The sequence below is a fragment of the Chanodichthys erythropterus genome, chromosome 16 (assembly GCF_024489055.1).
Source record: "Chanodichthys erythropterus isolate Z2021 chromosome 16, ASM2448905v1, whole genome shotgun sequence".
NCBI classification, from domain to species: domain Eukaryota; kingdom Metazoa; phylum Chordata; class Actinopteri; order Cypriniformes; family Xenocyprididae; genus Chanodichthys; species Chanodichthys erythropterus.
This window is the reverse complement of record NC_090236.1, coordinates 37,276,616-37,299,223: the sequence shown is the minus strand read 5'-3', so window position 1 is coordinate 37,299,223 and position 22,608 is coordinate 37,276,616. Positions and strand designations below refer to the sequence as shown.

Sequence of the window (22,608 nt, the reverse complement as noted above, 5' to 3'; positions counted from 1 at the left end):
TCCAATGCATCTTTTACATTTGACGGCTATTAAAATGAGCAAAATATAACTCTCTAATATTTGCTTTTAGTTTAGTAGATATTTTGCCAGTAGCCAATTTATCTTTTAAAGACAGGGGGCAATTTCGAGCTATGCTGCTTGAAGACTTACTTGATCTTTGTGAAGAGGATGATGCAGCACATTCTGACCTAACCTCTAGGCCTTCTGGATCGATGCTTATAGAATTATCATTTGACATTTTTTGAGAGAAGCAATTGCTCGCATATCTCTACTTCACTTAGGATCTTGAAGTTTGATTTCTTACTTTACTGCCCTCCCTATGTGTAGGTATACATAGCTCCTCCAAAAAAGACTTGAGACAGAACTAAATCCAAGTGCAATTTAATGGAAGCGGTGTAAAACTGCAAAAGGCAACAACAGAAGCATAGATGAGCATAAGCAACTTCTAATACATCAATTTTCAATGATAAATAGCACAGCATACATAGCAATAGCACAAAGAACATTACAGGGCACACAACTTACATTTCCCTTAGTATGCAAATGTTCACACAAGCTTTAAAATACATAATTGAAAGACTCTTTACAATAAATACCAAGATAACAACATGAATCCAACAAGCTGAAGAGTACTTGATAGTCTATACACATGTACACTCATCTAACATATCCAAATACAACACCATGATCTATAACAAAACACCAAAAAACACTTACAGACAATGCCTTTTCCAAGTGTGGATGGAGATTGTGGCTGCGTCCGAAAACTGGAAAATGCTGCCTTCTAAGGATACATTTCAAGGTAGGAAGGCATCAAGGCACGTCCGAATCCAATGTTAGCTTCACTTCCTGTTTCATGAGATTCCTTCATCTGATCGATTTTTGAAGGAAGCATAGATGTATCCTTAGCTGCCTTTGATATCCCACAATCCTGTGCTTTCCATTATGTGACAGTTGAGCTAAAAAAATAAAGATGGCGTCCGAAAGTTGTGTTTGCTGCTCAGTTTGTGTGTAAATGTACGATTTTGACCAACATATTTAACATACAAGACAGCGAGGCAGCAGACAGCTACCTAGGTTTTCGGACGCAGCCTGTGTCTGTGTGCACTCTCAAACACCTCACACAAAATGGCTGAACAGGAAATGGTCTGATTAAATATAGGCGTGTCACCACTAGGGGTCGTAAAATTGCGAAACTGGAGCTGAGAACAGCATAGTGTGTTTATTAGTCATGTTTAATCAATCAAAGCGTTTCAATCTTCTGTTTATTCAGCTACCGCGATATGATGTGTGTTATCTTCTTCTGCGGCAGGGCATATTCTGAGTTTCTGCGCAAGAGCGCCCTCTGGCTTTCAGATGAAGAGGCATTTGCTACTGATCACAGAGCTGTACAGCTCTGACAAGCTGTGCATGAAATAATCGCAGCATTTGCAAAAACGTGAAAAATTGTGCAGCCCTATTTTTTACCATTCTAACAAATTGTTTTTATTTAAAAAAATGCCTACCCTACTTTTTTTGTGTAATACTATTTTTATTGCATTTTCTTGAACACTTGCACAACAATGTACATCACATATCTGTAACAACACATAATGTGCAAAAACAAAACAAACAAACACCGGGGCTCATTTTACATAAATAGTATAATAGCACAAACCATCATTGGGTAATACAATATATACTTTGGTCAGAGTTAACAATAGATTGCATATAATAACCAAAAATATAAGCAATAAAGTAGGGTTAGTATAGTCCATTAAAGTATATTTTCATATGAATAATAATACCTAATTATCAAGTGATTTGTTCCTCCTCCATTATATTGTTAATATCTCTGTGTTCAATAAATAGTAAAAACGGACTCCAGACACTCTTAAATTTGTCTTCTTTACCCTTAATAATATAGGTTATTTTTTCCATTGCAATGCATGAAGACATTTCTCTAACCCTACTTTTAAATGCATAACATTGACTAATATCTTTTATCCCAGTTTCTGCACCCTCTGGCTTTCAGATGAAGAAGCATTTGCTACTGATCACAGAGCTGTACAGCTCTGACAAGCTGTGCATGAAATAATCGCAGCATTTGCAAAATCGGGTGCGATTTAATCGCAATAAATTGTGCAGCCCTATTTTTTACCATTCTAACAAAATGTTTTTATTAAAAAAAATGCCTACCCTACTTTTAAATGCATAATATTGACTTATATCTTCTCTGTAGGAAGCCTTTCACTTCACAGTCACTTGTGAAGGGTTTTGTTTTGAAATTGTGTTCAGTGCCATCAGCCAATCAGCACTGTCAGATTTCATTTACGATTGGCTCAAAAAGTTCTCCCATCAGCAAAGATGACAGATGTTAAAACCTGAACTTCCAAGTTGTCCTGCGCCAGCTGATTAACTGCCATTGACATGAAAGGGAATGCTAACCTCTTAGCTTTCTCCCGATATTATAGACTTAACTAACTAAATTCAGAAATTCAACAGTGCATTTTTAAAATGCATGCACAATTTTACAAAATGTACGCATAATAGTCTTATTTTATTCATTGGTTTCATTTGTTGTGATGCATTTTCAAAAAATAAAAAAATAATTTATATAATTATGAAATCTGAAAGTTATGTTTTTTTTTTCCCCCAAAGATTTTATTTTATGATATTATCCTTTGTGCCCTTTGATGTTTGTGATCCATATGGATCAATCATGTTTTGCGGGACACTTGTTTTATGTTCTATATGCTGACTGTTGGCTATCACTGACAGCTACAAATGCCAGCTTGGCCATGCTGTTTACATCAAAAGAATAATTACATGGCTAGGATTATTGGAGAAAGTGAGAGAGGGAGGAAGAGAGGTGGAGTGGGTGGGAAGGGGAGGGTCTTGAAAGACAGGATGAGTAGGAAGATCTGTCAGATTCACTGTTTCTTTACAGAAGCTTTGACACCTCGCATCATTACACCTGGGAAACCGAGGAACAGCCCACTAAATCAGGTGATTTTGCTATTTTTTCCTATTACAAAAACGTATGAACTTAATTTAATCTTACTGTTACTTCCTAGGAAAGATGATTTAGTAAAATATTGTGTAGCGCGCACAAAAAAAAATAATTTTCTTGTGTATTTTGATTTGTTTTCCTGTTAAATAACCTGTTAGATTTATGCTTTAATAAATACAAATTATTTGACAAGAAGGGAAGAATTATATATATTTTTTAAAGTTTTATAATCTTTACACATTATAATTCTTACTTCTCAAGTAAACTTCTTTTTTTAAGGATATTTTTACATGAAAATAAGGCAAAAATGTTTTTTTTTTTAGTGTAAGGTGATTCAGAGTTTTAGATTAGTGTCCTAAAGGGAATACTAAAAAAAAAATATATATATTATAGATAATTTTGTTTAGAAAATAAAGCTGTGCAGAGCTGCACTGAGCAGAATTAGTTCTTACTGAAAGTGCACAAACACTGAGGTTTCACTCAAGACCAGACGCAAAGAAGGCTGACCTTTGTAAATGTCACTGCTTTATAAAGACTATAAACATGACTTGAATAGTAAATTAACGAGGTGAGCGCTGCCAATTAAGACCTGATATAGATGTACTATACCTTAAATATATTCCGAGATGTACATTCTTTAGTTTCGAGACTTGCATATTGTTGCCGCTGTTGCGTGCCAAAGCACCAAGGAGAGAGAGAGAGGGTTCGGCCAATACGCATGAGCAAAGGAGAGAGGGACAGAGGATCTGTGTAGGAGAGAGAGGTCCTGCATGTTGTGGAACGTCAGGAGGGAAGTGAGAGCGTGTTAAAGACAGATGGTCTCTCAGTGGAGTTGTTCTTTTTTCTCTCTCTTGTTCTCACTCTCTCCTGGATGCTGCTCCCCTCAGCTGAACGGGATCCAAAGTGTTACCTCATGATCTTCATCCTTCACTGCTCCTCTTCCTCCTCCCCCATACACACAACAAGAATACCTGTTGGCTTGCAGAGCTCCTCTGACTCCCTCTCTCTCTCTCTGTCTTCTCACAGGTTGGCTATGATGATGGATTTTTTTCGGGATGATGAGAAACCTCTAAGTGTCCTTGCCTTTGGTCCCCTGCAGGCAATTTAACAAGATAGCACAGAAGTAGATCTTCGTCAGGAAACTGTGACAGACAGGAGGGTGACAGCAAAATAGAGTGAGAGAGCGAGGGTGAAAGACAGCCAAGGATTTAAAGATCTATATCTTTTACAGTAGCTCATAACATCTCAGTTTTTCAGGATTGGTCACTCTCATTGGTCACCTGAGAGCATTTGCACCTAATTTCATCTGAGATATTGCAAGAGATAATAATAAGACAATGCTACCCAACTCTGGGCTGCCAATACTAGCTGTACTAATAATCGTCCCTCTAGTGGTCAGAGGGCAAAATGACACGGAGCCCATAGTACTGGAGGGAAAATGCCTGGTGGTCTGTGACTCAACACCATCGTCAGAGCCAGCAGGTAATGCGCTGGGGATGTCTGTGCGTTCAGGTACCGGCCGAGTGGCCTTTTCTGCCACACGCCAAACCAATCATGAGCCCACAGATATGAGCAACCGCACCATGATCATCTATTTTGACCAGGTAAGCAATCTTTCCACATTAAAAAATACATTTATGCAATTTTGCTCTGTTTAATCAGTCGGTCTTTGTCAGATCTTGGTGAACGTTGGCGGTCATTTTGACCAAGAAAGCAGTATTTTCCTTGCTCCGAGACGAGGGGTGTACAGCTTCAATTTCCACGTGGTGAAGGCGTACAACAGACAAACCATACAGGTACATACTTTCAATCTTAAAAATAAAGTTTCTTTATAGGCATATCATGAAGAACCTTTAAAATCCATGGAATTATTTAAAGGGTTAGTTCACCCAAAAAATGAAATTTCTGTCATTAATCACTCACCTTCATGTCGTTATACACCTGTAATACCTTCATTCATCTTCAGAACACAAATTAAGATATTTTTGATAAAATCCGATCGCTTTTAATTAATGCTTTCAATGCCCGGAAAGCTGCTAAAGACATATTTAAAACAGTTCATGTGACTACAGTGGTTCAACCTTAATGTTATGAAATGACGAGAATACTTTTTGTGCAGCAAAAAAACAAAATAATGACTTTATTCAACAATATCTAGTGATGGGCGATTTCAAAACACTGCTTCATGAAGCTTTACGAATCTTTTGTTTTGAATCAGTGGTTTGGAGCGTGAATCAAACTGCCAAAGTCACGCCCCCCAGTGGTGAACCATTAAAATTTACGTAATGAAGCCTCGTTTACTGAAATCATGTGACTTTGGCAGTTTGATACAAGCTCCGAACCACTGATTCGAAACAAAAGATTTGTAAAGCTTCGAAGCTTCATGAAGCAGTGTTTTGAAATCGCTAAATATTGTTGAATAAAGTCATTATTTTGTTTTTTTGGTGCACAAAAAGTATTCTCATCGCTTCATAACATTAAGGTTGAACCAATGTAGTCACATGAACTGTTTTAAATATGTCTTTAGTAGCTTTGAAAGTGTTCATTATCTTGCTGGCAATGCAGGCCTCACATCAGATTTCATCAAAAATATCTTAATTTGTGTTCTGAAGATGAATGAAGGTCTTACGGGTGTGGAACGACATGAGGGTGAGTAATTAATGACAGAAATTTCATTTTTGGGTGAACTAACCCTTTAAACTGTTTTTCACACTGAGAAAGAATGTTTTGTTTAAAAAGAAATACTCACTGAAAGGTTCTTTGGGGAGACAAAATGGTTCTTATGGCACCACTTTGGAAACTCCCTTTATTTTTCAGAGTGTATAGGCAGAGAGACACACATAACAACTGTAAATAATGAGTAATTAATGCAAAGCAGTGACAGTGTTTCCCATTCACAGGTGAGTTTGATGTTGAATGGATGGCCGATGATCTCAGCTTTTGCTGGAGACCAGGATGTGACACGGGAGGCGGCCACGAATGCAGGGCTTGTGATCATGGAGCGAGGCGACAAGGCTTACCTCAAGCTAGAAAGGGGCAACTTAATGGGAGGCTGGAAGTACTCTACTTTTTCAGGCTTCCTGGTCTTCCCCTTATAAAGACGGTGATGTGGGGAAGAGAAGAGCTGTGAGACGGGAAAGAGCGAGGATAAGGATTTATGTTAGGAAAATGAATGCCATAGAAAAGTTCATGTTTGTTCTTCCTCTCTTTTTAATGGGTGTCAGAACAGAGAAAATGCAGAAAATGGGAATATTATTTATATTTTATCATTTACATTATTTAGAAATACTGTCAAATATTATTATAATACAAATAATATTATAATTAAATTTTATGGTGAACAATATTTGAAGAAAAAAGTTTCTAAAATTAGTTTTAGTGTTTTTTTTTTTAGCAATGTATTTCAGATAATATGATCATAAAAAGTGCTGGGTTAAAAACAACCGAAGTTGGATTGAAAATGGACAAAGCCAGTGATTGGGTTGTTTTAACCCAGCAGATGGGTTAAATGTTTGACCAAACCTGCTGGGTAGTTTTATTTAACTCAACTATTGTTTAAAAATTTCTGTATTTCTTGCTTATAATGTTCCTACGGAAGACGATTAGGGCCAATCAATAATAAAAAAATAAAACCATCTCGAGATTAAAGTTGTTAAATTTCGAGAAAAAAATGGTTACATTTTTAGAAAAAGTCAAAATAAAATGTTGAGAATAAACTCGTTAAATTACGAGAAAAAACTTGTTAAATTTCGAGAAAAAAGTCAAAATAAAATGTTGAGAATAAATTCATTAAATTTTGAGAAAAAACTTGTTACATTTCAAGAAAAAGGTCGAGATAAAATGTTGAGAATAAAATCATTAAATTACGAGAAAAAACTTGTTACATTTCAAGAAAAAGGTCGAGATAAAATGTTGAGAATAAAGTCATTAAATTTCGAGAAAAACTCGTTAAATTTTGAGAAAAAAGTGTAAATAAAATGTTGAGAATAAAGTCAATAAATTTCGAGAATAAACTCGTTAAATTTCGAGAAAAAAGTCGAGATAAAATGTTGAGAATAAAGTCATTAAATTTCGAGAAAAAACTCGTTAAATTTCAAGAAAAAAGTCTAAATAAAATGTTGAGAATAAACTCATTAAATTACGAGAAAAAAATTGTAAAATTTTGAGAAAAAAGTCAAAATAAAATGTTGAGAATAAACTTGTTAAATTACGAGAAAAAACTTGTTAAATTTCGAGAAAAAAGTTGAGATAAAATGTTGAGAATAAACTCATTAAATTACGAGAAAAAAAGTTGTTACATTTCAAGAAAAAGGTCAAGATAAAATGTTGAGAATAAAGTCATTAAATTTCGAGAAAAACTCGTTAAATTTTGAGAAAAAAGTGTAAATAAAATGTTGAGAATAAAGTCAATAAATTTAGAGAATAAACTCGTTACATTTCGAGAAAAAAGTCGAGATAAAATGTTGAGAATAAAGTCATTGAATTTCGAGAAAAAACTTTTTAAATTTTGAGAAAAAAGTCTAAATAAAATGTTGAGAATAAACTCATTAAATTACGAGAAAAAAATCGTTAAATTACGAGAACAAATTCATTAAATTATGAGAAAAATGTCATTACATTTGAACGAATTTGTTCTCATAAACGAATTTGTTCTCATAATTTAACAACTTTTTTCTCGAGATGGTTTTATTTTTTATTATTGCTTGGCCCTAATCCTCTTCCGTATGTTCCTGAAGTATGTTGGAAATGAAAATTTATTAATATGTTTAATAAATGAACATTTAGTTAAGTTTAATGAATAATAATTTTGAACATTTTTAAATTGCTTATTAATAAATGTTCACCTTTTGATTATTATTGTTGCCTCTAGTAATTATGTGTCTGATTTTTAATTTCCAACCAATTTTGGGGTCATTTTAAGCCAGCCACATAGTAATTTTTAAACAATAGTTGAGTTAAATAAAACTACCCAGCATGTTGGGTCACATTTAACCCATCTGCTCAGTTTGTCCATTTTTAACCCAGCCTTTTTTAGAGTGTATGGTTAAACTTAAAAACTGACATTGATGGGACTGTAATAATATCTTTAAAAAATTATGTATTTAAATTTTTTGGCCAAAATTCAATTTCTGAAATCGCTTTTAATGAAACAAAAAATTAAAATATAGCTTATCTTTGTGAGTTTTCTGTTTCTCATGTCTACGTTTGCCTGCTTATGGAGCTGTGTGTGTATATTTCAAAGCTTTGTAAAGATAAATCTCATTAAATTGAGTCCCTTAACTAAAAACCCTCATTCTTCCTTCTTCTGTGTGAAATATGTAATATGACTTGTCCTCGACCTGTGTTCCCTCTCTGAATGAGGTGTTTTACCTGTAACAACAGCTGTTTGTAAATATAGCTCTCAGCATCAGAGCTGGCTTGGGTTACCAGGAATCATCACGGATAGCAGCATAGGCATAATGGATAACGGATACGAACTGCAGTGGCACTGGTCGAGCAAGGCAGATGGAGTTTTTGGCAAGCAGAAGTGCAAGTGCACGCTGGACTCCTATGGACTATGCGGGGTGGGCTGTCACAGTCGATAAGTTACGCTGCATTGGTTTAAAGACACACTTATTCACACATGCGAAACAAGGAGAGATAGAGAGCAGGCAAATGACGAGATGGAGAAAAGAAAGAATCACTGATGTTAAAGGTGCAATATGTAAGAATTTTGCAGTAAAATATCCAAAAACCACTAGGCTAGTGTTATATATTTTGTTCACTTGAGTACTTACAATATCCAAAATGTTTCCAACTATTTGTAAATCGTGAGAAAATTGCAATTTTAACCAAGGCTCCGGGACGTGTGAGGAGTCGTCTATCAATCGCGTCATACCTGCGTTACCCTCGGTTTCCGCTTTTATTTTGTAGAAACCATAGAAACACCAAAGACGCTTTAATATTTACATGCTTTAATAGACAAGGGAACAACTGTTTAGATATATTTATAGACAGAAAACTAATTGTTGTTATATAGCTCAACACGTTTATTCTTATTGTTTAAATCTAATTTTCTTGATTTTTTGCGAGTCTCATGCTTTACCATGCCTCAGAGAAAAACACTATTTTGTGAAGTAGCTAACATAGCATAATCAGATGCAGCTTTATTTTTAGTAACAGTAATACAGCATTTTCTCCATCATACAATACGTTTTAAAATGAATTGCATGCCATTTATCAACACAAGCCATCCAGCATTTAATATGATATACTAAAATCGATCTATCTTACTGCAGTGTGTAACAGTGTCTCACAGCAGCTGCCGAGCGAAAGCACAGAGTCAAGTCACCTTTATTTATATAGCGCTTTTTACAATGTAGATTGTGTCAAAGCAGTTTTACATTGATAACTGGTACATTATTTTGGCTGCACAGCAGCTCTTCAAGAATAATGTCAATGCAGGCAGATCAAAGCACTGTTGATTATCAAATATCAAATCAAATGTCAAGTGTCCCCAACTAAGCAAGCCAAAGGCGGCAGCGTCAAGGAACCCAAACTCCAACAGGTGAATTAGAGTAACGTTATAACACCATTTCCAACACACTCAAATGTATCTAATATGATAAACAGAGCTGCGTTACCTCATACTCATGACTGGAAAAGCGTAATCAGCGCCGGCGACTGTGTCATAATAAAAGTCCCGCAGCTCGTGAGGCGTGTGTTGATCAATCGCTCCAGCTCCTCGTTCAGCTCCACAACACTCGCTCCTGCTCTGCTTCATACTGCAGTAACGTTAATAATCGCATCCATGAACATGATTTCTTCCCGAGTCCAATCCCTATTCTTTTGCACCAGCCGTTGAGGTGAAGACCACATGTCCCAAGATTCCACGCTCAAACTTGCTGTCATCAAGCTACAACATCTAGCGACCTCTAGCGGACAGACATCTTACATACTGCACGTTTAATTCAATAGTAATTTATTTTTCTAACCTGTCTTTGAGCATTTATTATTGAATGGAAGGCCACATCATGACAAGAAATTAATTTATGTGAAAGTTTTTAATGATTAATTTGTCCTAACATGTGGAATATATATTTATTTTTCATATTAATTTTAGTTATAATCACTAGAATGAATAATTATTGAAAATGTTTTTAACATCATCCATGAAGTTTGCTGTTTGTAATTTAATCATTAATTTGTCCAAACACATGTAATTTAGTGCAGTTATGAAAAAATAATGCTTTATATATGTATTGTTTTTAATATACATTTTTGTTTACGAATAATGCAAGTATTATTGAAAGCGTTTTAATGTGTTTTGTGGTGCCATTTTAATTATATCTTTATTTTCACTATGTTTTTTAATATTAAAATCGATAGATATATCTTATAAAAACAGCACTAAATTTATGAATACCTTTGTATCCATCTATGACAAATTAATTAAATACTGTAGTACTATAAAATGCGATTCATTTAGCTTTAATATTTAGATACATTTGTAGAAATTACACGCTAATGTTTTCCCCTAAATAATATTAATAAAGAATTAAATCCACTGCCGTTTAAATTATACCAAGCGAGCATCTCAAACCCGGTGATAACAAGTAGGCCGCATTTACTGCAGCCTCAACCAAACTACCCGTACGACCGATACCCATTAATGTCTCCCGCCCTGTAATTCCGCACACCGGATTGACAGACAACCCATTCCACCAATGGAATGTTTACCTTTTGACAGCCACTCTGAGGACGGGCCAATCAGCGAACAGCAAATGAGAACGGGGGCTGCGCGTTCGACCTAGCTCTGGCAAGAAGTTAGTTCCTGCTCTACGCTGGCCGTTTCCTGTAATCGTACAGTGTTGTGAGACGGAGAAAGCCATGTGTGTCGATGCAAAGGTAAATTTAGCACCCCGAAATTATTGCGGGGAAAGTTGGGGCAGTGGATGGCAGCGTTATTAGGGTATATTTTAGTAGAAAATACGCCCTAGCTAAGTCGAAACAGCTTTGCGGCCTTGTCCATGTCTGTTCGTAGTCGGGCTATGGTTTTTGTAGCACGTTGCCTTTGGTTTGGTCCGGTTTGTTGATGAGAGAGATTGAAAGAGAGTCCGAACGAGAGCCTGTGAGATGTATTATGAATGATGGAGACTCACTGATACAGCTTAAATCGGCCGTCAGAGACAAACCAAATGGTCGAGCACATATTTAGCATTTATAGCAATAGGAATCGCCATTGTGAACATTGATGGGGTTTGTCGAGTGTCTGGTTTAGGACTGTTCCACATTGATGGCAAGGCAAGGAAGACCGTATTGATTTCGCTTATCTAAACATCCATTATATGATTTGGGGTTGACTTTAAAGAACAAGACATTAGAGATAATACAAACTTGCACTCTTTGACTTTTAAAAACTGCGTTGTGATACCTGTTAAGTGACATGCAGATCAATGCTATGTGAAGTGATCTGCCATTCAGTAAGATGTGGCAACTATTGAGTATTAACTACTTAATTAATGTGTTTTCCTATCCTATGCTTTTCTTGTTTTCTCCAGGGCATCAGTACACACATTTATTGATGGATCTCTTAGTGTTCAATCCAACCAGAGAAGCAAAAAGTAACTCCAGAGAGTAGGGGAGGAAGAGAGAGAGTGAAGGAGGGTGAACCGGTGGACTCTCTCTTTTCCTGTTCCTCACTCCCATTTCAGGTAAGCTTACCTGTTATGCAGTTGAATTCAATGCATATTAGGTATGATGTTTGCATTACTGATAGATTTGACAAGCTAGAAGTGTTGTGATCTATAAATATGAACTTGATAGTGATGTAGAGTATCTTGGACTTGATTAAGAAGCTTGCAAAAGGTACGTTTGCACAGATTTTAAAAAGTTTTCAGTCTTTTATATATAAAATAAAGGAAAAAAATATGTTTATATATTTGAAGAGTTTGATTCCAAAACGCTATAAATCCAATTTGACTAATTTGAGTAAGAATGTGTTTTCTTTACCAAGATTCAAACTTTCACATTGCATCTTTAGGTTATAAAAACATTAAAAATTCAAATCTAGATTTTGATTTTCAAAAGTTTATTATAAAAATGTATTATTCCCCCCACCCCAAAATGCATATTTTTTTTCAAAATGCAATTAATCCATCAATATAAAAGTTATTTTTCATATTGAAAATACACAACAAAGTAAGTTGATTCACATATATGACCATTTTTGTCAATACTAGTCTTATATACAGGCATTTGACTAAAAATACATTGTCGTCGCTCCCAAAATGAATTCAAGGGGTCATCTTGTTAATGTTATAAATTACTCGAGTGCCTCATCTTCTTAATCTCCTCACGTAAACCATTACATTTCGATGACTTGCGTTTCTTGCCCACCACAGAAACCACCACAGGTTCATCGATGACATCAAAATTATTAATTTTTCTGTTTTTGTTGATCACAAAGTATAAAGCAGATAAGGAAAACTAGGATGCCGGGTGTATTCAGAGCGCCACATCAAAGGGAGACTGTCTGGCATTTGTCGTGGTTTGGAAAGAAAGGGAGAAAACATGACAGAATAACACGACGGATATCGCATTTTGCGCAAAATTAATAAATGACTTGTTAGATACAATACTGATTTTGGCGGAAACTCAATTTGCGTTTTGGAACCAAACTCCTCTATAATTAATAAAAAAAAAAAATTAAAAAAAAAAAAAATATATATATATATATATATATATATATATATATATATATATATATATATATATATATATATATATATATGAAGAGTATACTATATATATGAAGAGTATACAATATGAAAAGTATTGTATACTTTTGATAATTAAGGTCAGTTATTCTTTGCAGCATAAATGTAAACTAGTAACTAATTAATTAAAACATATATTTAAAAAATCTTGATGAAGGTGCTTACATTTTTATCTCTGTCTCTCTTCCTTTCTTCAACAGCGTACCTACAGAATCTCTTCAGACTTGTTGGATGTTTTTGTACAGACACTGGATATCACACATTCTTTGCTTTTTTTCACAAACTCTTTAACAATATGGCAGACCCAATTATGGACCTGTTTGATGACACACCACTGTTCAATTTGGACTCCCTGCCGGAGGATGCGTTCTCCCAGGGCTCCTCAGACCCAGTCGAGGAGGCGCTGAAGTTGGCACTGGGCCAAGTGGACCCACCTACGGACGCCACGCCGGATCCTGGTGTCCCTGTGCTCAGTGACGTTGTCACAGATCCAGCTCTAATGCCAACACCTGTCGCAGCTCCTGTCTCCGTCCCACTGCAGACTCTTCCAGCACAGCAGGCCACCCAGATGTCGCATGAAGTCTCCGTTAACCCGGCTCAGATTTCCGTTCAGCCCTCTCTCTCGGTGGCCAGTAACAGCAGCGGGGCGGCAACGGTCCTTCTGAGCTCCCCTCTTGGAGTACCTGTGTCAGCGGCTCAAGTCGCCACCCAGCAGCTGCAGACTCAGCAAATCGCTGCTGTTACGCAACAGGCGGCAGGGCAGTCGGCTCCAAAAATTGTAATTTTGAAAGGCCCTCAGGGTCAGACTCAAGTGCTGCAGGGTGTCACAGGAGCCACAGGCTCTCCAGGCAAAGTCACCCTCGCTAGAGTTCTGACAGGGACCCCTCTTAGGCCAGGGATGGCGGTTGTTTCCGGGGGGACGGTATTAAATGCGACATCACCTGGGCAGGGGCAGGTCAAAGTGGGCACTGGAGTCCAAAGGCTAGTTCAAACTTCAAATGGCCCGATGAAGCAGGTGTTACTGACCTCGATGCCCCAGACCCAATCTCAAGTGCAGATACCTGCGCAGACGCAGCTGCAGTCACCATCACAGCCGGCACAGGTTCAAGCGCAGGTGCAGCCTCAGACGCAGATGGCATTACAAACCCCAGTACAAACACAGGCCCAAGCGCAGACTGTTACATCCTCTGGAACGACAGCAGCGGCCGTCCGACCTCAAGGTGTAACCCTTTCAGCAGTGCCACAGCAGGTCAGTCTCACGCCAGGGTTATCATAAAACTAAAACCAGAAAAATAACAGTTTGGTTGCTTGAAATAAAATATTTAATGTTTGTTTAGTTTAATTTGAAGTACTTAAAATAACTAAAACTAAAATAAACATTAAAGGCACAATATGTAAGATTTTTGGATTAAAATATCCAAAAATCACTAGAACAGTGTTACATCTTGTGTTCCCAAATGTTTCGTGAATGTTTAAATCCAGAGAAATTTGTGCACTGTGTCCGTGCGTCGCCTATCAGTGACATCGTACCTGCGTTATCCTCGATTTCCGATTCCCTCGGTTTTATTTTGTAGAAACCATGGAAACGCCAAAGACGCTTTAATAAGTTTTGTTTTATTAGACAGGTGAGCAGCTGTTTGGTTACATTTATAGACAGAAAACGAATCATTGTTATATAGCTCACCACAGTAAGTCTTATTGTTTGAATCTTGTTTTCTTGATTTTTTTTTTTTTTGCAAGTCTCATGCTTTACCATGCCTCGGAGAAAAACACTATTTTGTGAAGTAGATATCATAGCATAATCAGATGCAGCTTTATTTTTAGTAACAGTAATACAGCATTTTCTCCATCATACAATATGTTTTAAAATGAATTGCATGCCATTTATCAACACAAGCCATCCAGCATTTATTAATATGATATTGTAAAATGGATCTATCTTACTGCAGTGTGTAACAGTGTCTCACAGCAGCTGCCGAGCGAACGCACAGAGTAACGTTATAACATCATTTTCATCATACTCAAATGTATCTAATATGATAAACAGTGATGCGTTACCTCATACTCATGACACGAAAAGCAGAAGTGGCGACTGAGGCGTAATAAAAGCTCCACTGCTGTCAAGCCGTGTGTCGCGCTCGTCTCTCATTAGCAATCGCTCCAGCTCCTCGTTCATCTCCCACATCACTCACCCTGCTCTGCTTCATACTACAGTAATGTTAATAACCATATTATTTCTGCTAGAGTCCTGTCCGATTGTTGTCCACCGGCTGCGAGGCGAAGACCACATCTTCCATGTTTCCGTGCTCAATTTTGGCATCATTAAGCTACGCGTTTGTTTTGAATAGGCAACCTCTAGTGGCGATAATTACATATTGTGCCTTTAATAAAACTGAATACTGAAACTTATTAAATTTAAATGAAAATATAAAAAATAAAATGTTTCAAAGTATTAATAAAAAGGTTTTCATTTGTACTTCTGCGTCGTTGTCTGTGTCGACATGCAATTACACATGCAGGGAGAGGTTCCAGAAGACCAATCACAGCGCTTGTGGTCCACATAGAATTGACACGTTGTTACATTTTTGGAGAGGTGCACGTCAGGCTGCGCTTGCTACACACAGCCTGTGATGTAGTTTTGACGCAGAAGTATAAATCAGCCTTAATAGTTTATCAGTAAAACTATATTAACACTGTTCTCTGCGCTCTTTGTAGCTGTCTTTTTTTTGCTTTCAGAATCCTAATAGCCCCTCTTTCTCTATTCAGGGGGGGGAAGCAAAGAGGATCACTCTGGTGCTACAGCAGCCCTCGCAAGGTGGAGCTGGCCAGGCTGGGACGGTGACGATAGGGGGAACCTCAGCTGCAGGGGCGGGTCAGCAAGGCCAGCAGCACAGGCTGGTGTTGGGCTCTCTGCCAGGGAAGTTGGTCCTGCAGGGTGGCCAGCTGGCAGCTCTCGCCCAAGCTAAGGCGGGTCAAACGGGTGCACAGCCGAAAGTGCTCACCATTCAGCTGCAAGTTCAACAACAACCCAACCAACAGGGAGCCAAGGTGAGTGAAAGGACAAGTCGTGTGCGTTGGAAGATGTGCTTTTCCTTGTAACTTGGTGGTGACGGGAAGCTTTTTCTGTGTTTGCAACAGTTTCAGTTGGTTTCTGGGGCAGCTAATGTTGGTGGCAGCCCTCAGGTGGTGCAGATTTCTCAAGGCCAAGGAGGACAAAGACTAGCAGTGCCTCTTAAACTACTGCTGCAGCCACAGGTAGGACATTTCCTCACGTCTGTTTTATGGCTCTTTGGTGTGTTATAATCCTGAAAAAAAATAATAGAATTCATGCTATCATTTGTGTACCACTTGGAATACGAAGCATTGTTGTAAAGTTTCTAAAACGTTTGATATTATGTATAATTTAAGTACGCTTTGTCATATGGACAACCAGGCAGTAACTAGACAGATTTAAGTCTTACACTTAAAGGGATAGTTCACCCAAAAATGAAAATTATCCCATAATTTACTCACCCTCAAGCCATCCTAGGTGTATATGTCTTTCTTCTTACAGCCAAACACAATCAGAGTTATATTAAAAAATATCCTGGCTTTTCAAAGCTTTATAATGGAAGTGAAGAGTAACCAATATTTTGAAGCCCAAAAAAGCACATCCATCCATCATAAAAGTAATCCAGTGGGTTAATAAAGGTCTTCCAAATCGAAGCAATGCATCTACTCTCACCTAAGCTTATGCTTCTCCTATATCCTACGTCATACGCGAGAAGTCAGCTCTATCGTGAGCGCACTGAAGTTACCGGAGGCGAGTGATTATAGTCTATAAAGTTATAAATATGGATATTTTTCTTTCAAAAATGCATCGCTTTTCTTCAGAAGGCCTTTATTAACCCCCTGGAGTCGTATGGATTACTCTTATGATGGATGGATGTTTTTTTTTTGGGCTTCAAAATCTTTGTTACTATTCACTCCCATTATAAATCTTGAAAGAGCCAGGATATTTTTTAATACAACTCTGATTGTGTTTGACTGAAAGAAGAAAGTCATATACACCTAGAATGGCTCGAGGGTGAGGAAATTATAGGATAATTTTAATTTTTTGGTGAGCTATCCCTTTAAACTGTATGTTACTCATGGTCATTGTCTTATTAGAGTCATTTTAAAGAAAAAGGAACCAGTTCTGAATAAGAACTGGTTCTCTGTTTCCAACCATTTTGTTGACATGCTGACAAAGTATAGTGCTTGAAAATAAAATTTCACTTCTTCCCTGCAGTCAAACACGGTATCCAGTGCTGGTGGAGCCGTTTCTGTGGTTAAAGTTATCAATACCTCGGCTGCTGGCTCTGCGTCCAGCACCACCACTACAGCTGCGTCTTCCGGTGTGCGTTTGGCAAAGGCCCAGGAGCCCGTGCGGAGAGTAGAAACCCTGTGCAAGCAGGAGAAAGCAAATCGCATTGTTGCTGAGGCCATCGCACGAGCCAAAGCCAGGGGCGAAAGGAACATCCCCCGTGTGCTCAACCAGGACGAGCTGCCTGCCGGACAGACCTCAGCAGACCTAGAGGGCATTGCAGGGGCTGCTGGAGCAAAAAAGAAAGGAGGGGGTGGTGGTGGTGGTAGTGGAGGGAGCAAGAAGAAAAGCCCAAGTTTGGGAGGAGGGAAATTGGTGGTGGGAGGAGACAAGAAATCCAAGGCGAAGACTCCAGGACTGGTTGCTGGAGGTGGAGGCAGTAAAAGTAAATCCAAGATTAAGCTCAAGTAAGTTCTGATTTCTTATCCTTCCTAGAGGAGTTTGACTCATTGATGTATTTGCCTCTGCCTGTTTTTGTTCTTACTCTTTATACCCTCTCTCTATAGCACCATCACTCCAGTGGGTGGTAAGAAAAGGAAACGAAATCCATCCTCTGACCACTCAGATGTAGATCTAAGCCCTCCTGTTTCGCCCCGCACACTGGAGGAGGAAATGTCACAGGTATTACTTACACATTTACCTATTACTGACTCATAGGAGCCATATTAAGCCATTGAAACGTTGTGCATGTGGGCAGGCATGGAAAGAGCATTATGTGACGTAGAATTGAGTATATAGCATCAGAACAATGCCATAAACCGGATTAATTTCCGTTCTTCCAACAGAAGCGACGTTCTAACCGTCAGGTGAAGCGGAAGAAGTACACAGAGGATTTGGACATTAAAATCACGGATGATGAAGATGAAATGGACGCGGACGTTGATGTGACCACAACTCCTGTGTCCGCTGCAGGGCATGTCCAGTCCATGGGAGCAGAACTCCAGCAGGAGCTGGATGGGGATGGTCTTCCAAGCATGCAGTTTTTTGTGGTGCGTCAGCACACTAGTCATAGCGGGTTGAGCGTTTGTGGTTGTTACTGCCATTTGTTTCCTTTTTTATAACTGGTTTTGTCAGAATTTTTCAGCTGTTTACACTTGACACAATGCCACCAGTCATAAAAAAGAATGCGTATATGCTTGTAGCTTTGATAGGACTATTCTCTTTATCTTTATGTGTGTGTGATTCTGATTTGTGTTTCAGGAGAACCCAAGTGAGGAGGATGCTGCTATTGTCGATAAAATATTGTCTATGCGGGTGACCAAAAAGGAGGCAAGTATCTGCTTATGCTTCTCACTGTCAGTCACAAAAATCTTGTGACATCTCTGTTCTGACTGAGCCTTCATTTTCTCGTCCTGATGCAGGTGTCTCCAGGGCAGTATACTAATGTGGAGGAATTCTTTGTCAAATACAAAAATTAGTAAGTCATCAGATGTTTTCTCAACCCTCATTTGTGGAAATTAGGGCTGTCAATCGATTTAAAAATTTTAGTCTAATTAATTACATACTCTGTGATTAATTAATCTAAATTAATCACATACATAATTTTTGCTGTGAAAGTATTAAATATTTCAATTCAAATGAATCAATGCAGGGTTTTTCCTGGGTCAAAAATTGTCTTCGGTGGTGACAGACATGGTCATCCACACAAACAGTAAAAAGTGCCCTACCCACGTGATCTGCGAGCCCGATACTGACAATAAAGTACCCGTCACTCTCACTGTAATTGTCTTAACCCTATTTGCAAAAAAAAAAAAAAAAAGTGATTTTATAGCTTTGTAATTGAAGATGCTTTTTTTGCTAAACCTCAAAAGTATTAAAAAGTAGCTTTTAGAAGTTATATTAACTAATAATATAATTTTCTACCATATACAATTGATTACACCAGCTAACAACAACTTGCTTTGTTCTGGTTTCACCTCACTCCAGTCTAAACTAACTGATTTTATAGGTAGGCCTAATTTACTACACATTTGTTATTTAAATAACCTGAAAATATTGTGGATTATTAAGGCTAATTTTACTAACCACTCTTGCTAAATGGGGTAAGCACACTTATGTTCTCATTTCAGAGTTGTTCGAGTAAATGATTCATTATAGACCGTGTGGACAGATCAGTTGTTGTCATGATTCATTAAAATGAATCTGTTCAAATGAGTCATTAGGTTGAGAATCGGACATTAGCGGACGTTGATGCGTTGCGTATTTTTTTAGTTATTTTGACAGCCCTAGTGGAAATATAATTTTTATCTCCTTAAAATATTGCAATGTGTTTGTAGCTCGTACATGCACTGTGAATGGGCCAGTCTTGAGCAGCTGGAGAGGGACAAGAGGATCCATCAGAAGCTGAAAAGATTCAAGACAAAACAGGCACAAATGAGGAACATATTCCAAGAGGTGAGGCCCTATAAAGTTGAAATTGGGCAAATATTCCTTTGATAGGATGGTAGTTTAAATCATATGGCTTTGGAAAATCTTGCTAATTTTGAGGATGATTTATAAGTATATCTGGAACTCTTTCCTGTTTTTTAGGACGAGGAACCTTTCAATCCAGACTATGTGGAGGTTGATCGAATTTTGGATGAGTCACATAGTGTTGATAAAGACAATGGGGAGGTGAGGATTTATCAACCAATTTTCAAATGTCAAATGAGAAACTTGCTTATTCAAACCGATAATGTGCATGTGTGTGAGTCTGTTTGATTCATTTAGAAGAGTCATTTGTTCTTGAATCAGACTACACTGGTCTACTGTGTGTAGCTAGCAAGGACAGTGTGATTTAAAAAGATATTTTGTTTGTTTACTGTATTATTTTATTTATTTATTTTTTTTTTTTTTTTGGTACCTCATCATTTAATTCAATCTGCACACATACAACTGCCAAAAACACTGTTTTCTCTTTTTCCCAGCCGGTTGTGTACTACCTGGTGAAGTGGTGCTCCCTGCCCTATGAAGATGCTACTTGGGAGCTGAAGGAGGATGTTGATGAAGGCAAAGTGGAAGAATTCAGGAAGATTGAAAGTCGCCAGCCCAGACTCAAGAGAACTGTGAGAAACTGTCACGCTCTCAGTCATTGCATACCATTTTATGTGCCTCTTCCTCTCTCCTCTCGGTGCCTGGTCACCAGAGCATTTTCACCCTGTCGGTGTTCTTAGTTTTCATTAAGAAACAGACGAGACAGTGGTGAATTATTAACCAGACTTCCTCTTCCATCAGCCTCGACCTGCTGCAAGTGCCTGGAAGAAGCTTGATGAGTCCAGAGAGTATAAGAATGGAAACCAGCTCCGAGAGTACCAGCTGGAGGGAGTTAACTGGCTGCTCTTTAACTGGTACAACAGGTAAATACCCTGCTGATACACTAAGATGTGATGAAATTTGAAGCTTATCAATAAAACATTCAGATCTTTTAAAGGGGACCAATCATGCAAAATTCACATTTGTAAGGTGTTTGAACACAGATGTGTTTGTAAACAACCAGCTTATATTGGTAAAAATCCACCCACTCCTTTTTTATTTTTATTTTTATAATCCCCATAAATCATAAACAGTCTTTCCAAATGAGATTTCTCATGACTGGAAATGATCTGCTCTATCAGCATAGATACTGTCCTGAGTGAGCCGCAGCAGTCCGCCATTTCTGTTTCCTCGCAGTAGCAGCTGGAGGTATACAATGTCTGCTCCAAAAAAACTTATGTTCGTTGGATGCACCAACGAACATAAGTGTCAGACTGAGCCACAGCAACTACATAAATTTATCCACTAACCATTCAGAAACATCCTAAAAGTTGTAACTTCTTCCTGAGTCTCTCCATCAGTGTCGACTCTGGTTTGAACAATGTAAGGCTGAACACCGTTACTGACAATCCTCATTTTGGCTGCGTGAGATTCTCCTGCTTTGTTGTTGTTGAGCTGTTAAAGCTCCGCCCTCTTCTGGAAAGGGGGCCGGGAGCAGCAGCTCATTTGCATTTAAAAATGGTGTGTTTTTGCTCACACCTAAATAGGGACAAATTTGACAAGCCATAATAGATGATCTGTGGGGTATTTTGAGCTAAAACTTCAGACACATTCTGGGGACACCAGAGGTTTATTATATCTTGTAAAAAGGGGATAGTAGGTCCCCTTTAAAATGTTAAAGCATTTTAAAGAATCTTCCACACTGGTGAATGTTTAAAGATCACTTCAATTTTTAGTTTTGCTCTGAGGAATCTTTAGGCTTATGTACTCGTAGTGGACAAACACGTATTGCAAGGTTCTCTTCCAAGAAATTGAACCAAAAATATTGATGATTCATTCTCTGGTCAGGGCAGGGTGCATAAAAATGCTTTAGAGAATGAGATGGTTCCCTCCCCCTCAATTATAAAAACCACCTGCTACTGATCCAGTGCTACAGCAGTGAGCAGACAGTAGTTCGGAGATACAGAACCATAATTTGACAGCATACAATTTGGACACATCAACAGCCTCCCCATGATGATGATCTTTGGCATCCATATCAGAACACTCACCCTGGGATCCTTATTTGAATTATGGCCTTGCTCAAATTGCACATTTCTTTTTTTTATTACCATCTGATTCTGACAGGACTGCAGGCGTAGGTGAAGATGGTGCTGAGAAATGCATTACAATTGATTATGAGGTCTCTTAATTGATTTTGTGCATGGTACAATCTCTTGTCACCAAAATTGTATTCATCAAACAATTTCAAGGTCAATAATAGTTATTTCAGTGCTGAGATAGAATGGATTGGCAAAACGGTAGGCTACAACTGTTTTTATTATTTAATTTTTTTCTGAAGATAATATTGTTCCTCTTCTTTGTTCAATTCTTACACCCTCTGTTCTGTTTTCATTACTTCCCACACAGGCAAAACTGCATCCTGGCAGATGAGATGGGTCTGGGGAAGACCATTCAGTCCATAGCCCTGCTGTCAGAGGTGTTTGCTACGGGGGTCCAGGGGCCGTTCCTCATCATTGCCCCTCTGTCCACTATCACAAACTGGGAAAGAGAGTTTTCCACTTGGACTGATATGAATGCTATAGTTTATCACGGCAGTCTGGCCAGTAGACAGATGATCCAGCAGTATGAAATGTATTGCAAAGATGACAAGGTTGGTATAGATGCATTCTGTGTTTCTTTCTCATCAGTTTGATCATTACTGAGAAGGAGTGTTGTTAATATTGACTAAAATTAGTTTAAGTACTTAAATTGCTCGAATTGAAATAAAATAACAAAAACTAAACGATGAAATCACTCAATCCTAATAATATGAAAGCTAATTCAAAGCATTAAAGGGATAGTTCACCCAAAAATGAAAATTTGATGTTTATCTCCTTACCCCCAGTGCATCCAAGATGTAGGTGACTTTTTTTTTTCTTCAGTCGAACGCAAATTATGATTTCGTGTCTTAGGACATCAATGTGTCATCACGAGCCGCAGGGTTTAATTTGGATTTGTCTATGGAAGTTTTTTCGACTCTTATTGTTCAAGTTCCCAATCACTGCTATTATTTGACTGAC

At 37.9% G+C, this 22,608-nt stretch overlaps 2 protein-coding genes across 5 annotated transcripts in view; both read left to right on the top strand.

Moving 5' to 3' along the window:
* Window positions 1–4,329: 4,329 nt before the first annotated feature.
* On the top strand, window positions 4,330–6,090 carry cbln12 (cerebellin 12). The gene is made up of 3 exons (XM_067364084.1): window positions 4,330–4,596; window positions 4,669–4,788; window positions 5,893–6,090. The coding sequence occupies exons 1-3, from the start codon at window positions 4,330–4,332 to the stop codon at window positions 6,088–6,090; spliced, it is 585 nt and encodes a 194-aa protein (XP_067220185.1).
* Window positions 6,091–10,791: 4,701 nt separating this feature from the next.
* The window catches only part of chd8 (chromodomain helicase DNA binding protein 8), a 37,295-nt gene continuing 25,478 nt past the window's right edge, over window positions 10,792–22,608 (top strand). For 2 of the 4 annotated variants that reach the window (XM_067361946.1, XM_067361945.1), the window contains exons 1-15: window positions 10,792–10,879; window positions 11,533–11,685; window positions 12,951–13,999; window positions 15,466–15,798; window positions 15,889–16,005; window positions 17,021–17,502; window positions 17,602–17,716; window positions 17,881–18,084; window positions 18,296–18,364; window positions 18,457–18,512; window positions 19,372–19,489; window positions 19,625–19,708; window positions 20,002–20,139; window positions 20,309–20,430; window positions 21,956–22,199. In XM_067361946.1, the coding sequence (XP_067218047.1) occupies window positions 13,046–13,999; window positions 15,466–15,798; window positions 15,889–16,005; window positions 17,021–17,502; window positions 17,602–17,716; window positions 17,881–18,084; window positions 18,296–18,364; window positions 18,457–18,512; window positions 19,372–19,489; window positions 19,625–19,708; window positions 20,002–20,139; window positions 20,309–20,430; window positions 21,956–22,199 (3,036 nt within the window). In that variant the 5' untranslated portion in view covers window positions 10,792–10,879; window positions 11,533–11,685; window positions 12,951–13,045. The remainder of the gene's footprint in view (window positions 10,880–11,532; window positions 11,686–12,950; window positions 14,000–15,465; window positions 15,799–15,888; window positions 16,006–17,020; window positions 17,503–17,601; window positions 17,717–17,880; window positions 18,085–18,295; window positions 18,365–18,456; window positions 18,513–19,371; window positions 19,490–19,624; window positions 19,709–20,001; window positions 20,140–20,308; window positions 20,431–21,955; window positions 22,200–22,608) is intronic. The other 2 variants (XM_067361948.1, XM_067361947.1) reach the window with 1 other exon arrangement.

Bases quoted from the DNA above. Each gene is read 5' to 3' on its own strand.
- cbln12 (XM_067364084.1), top strand. From the start codon at position 4,330: ATGCTACCCAACTCTGGGCTGCCAATACTAGCTGTACTAATAATCGTC. The intron at 4,597-4,668 runs GTAAGCAATCTT...GGTCTTTGTCAG, and splicing joins TGATCATCTATTTTGACCAG to ATCTTGGTGAACGTTGGCGG. The intron at 4,789-5,892 runs GTACATACTTTC...TCCCATTCACAG, and splicing joins ACAACAGACAAACCATACAG to GTGAGTTTGATGTTGAATGG.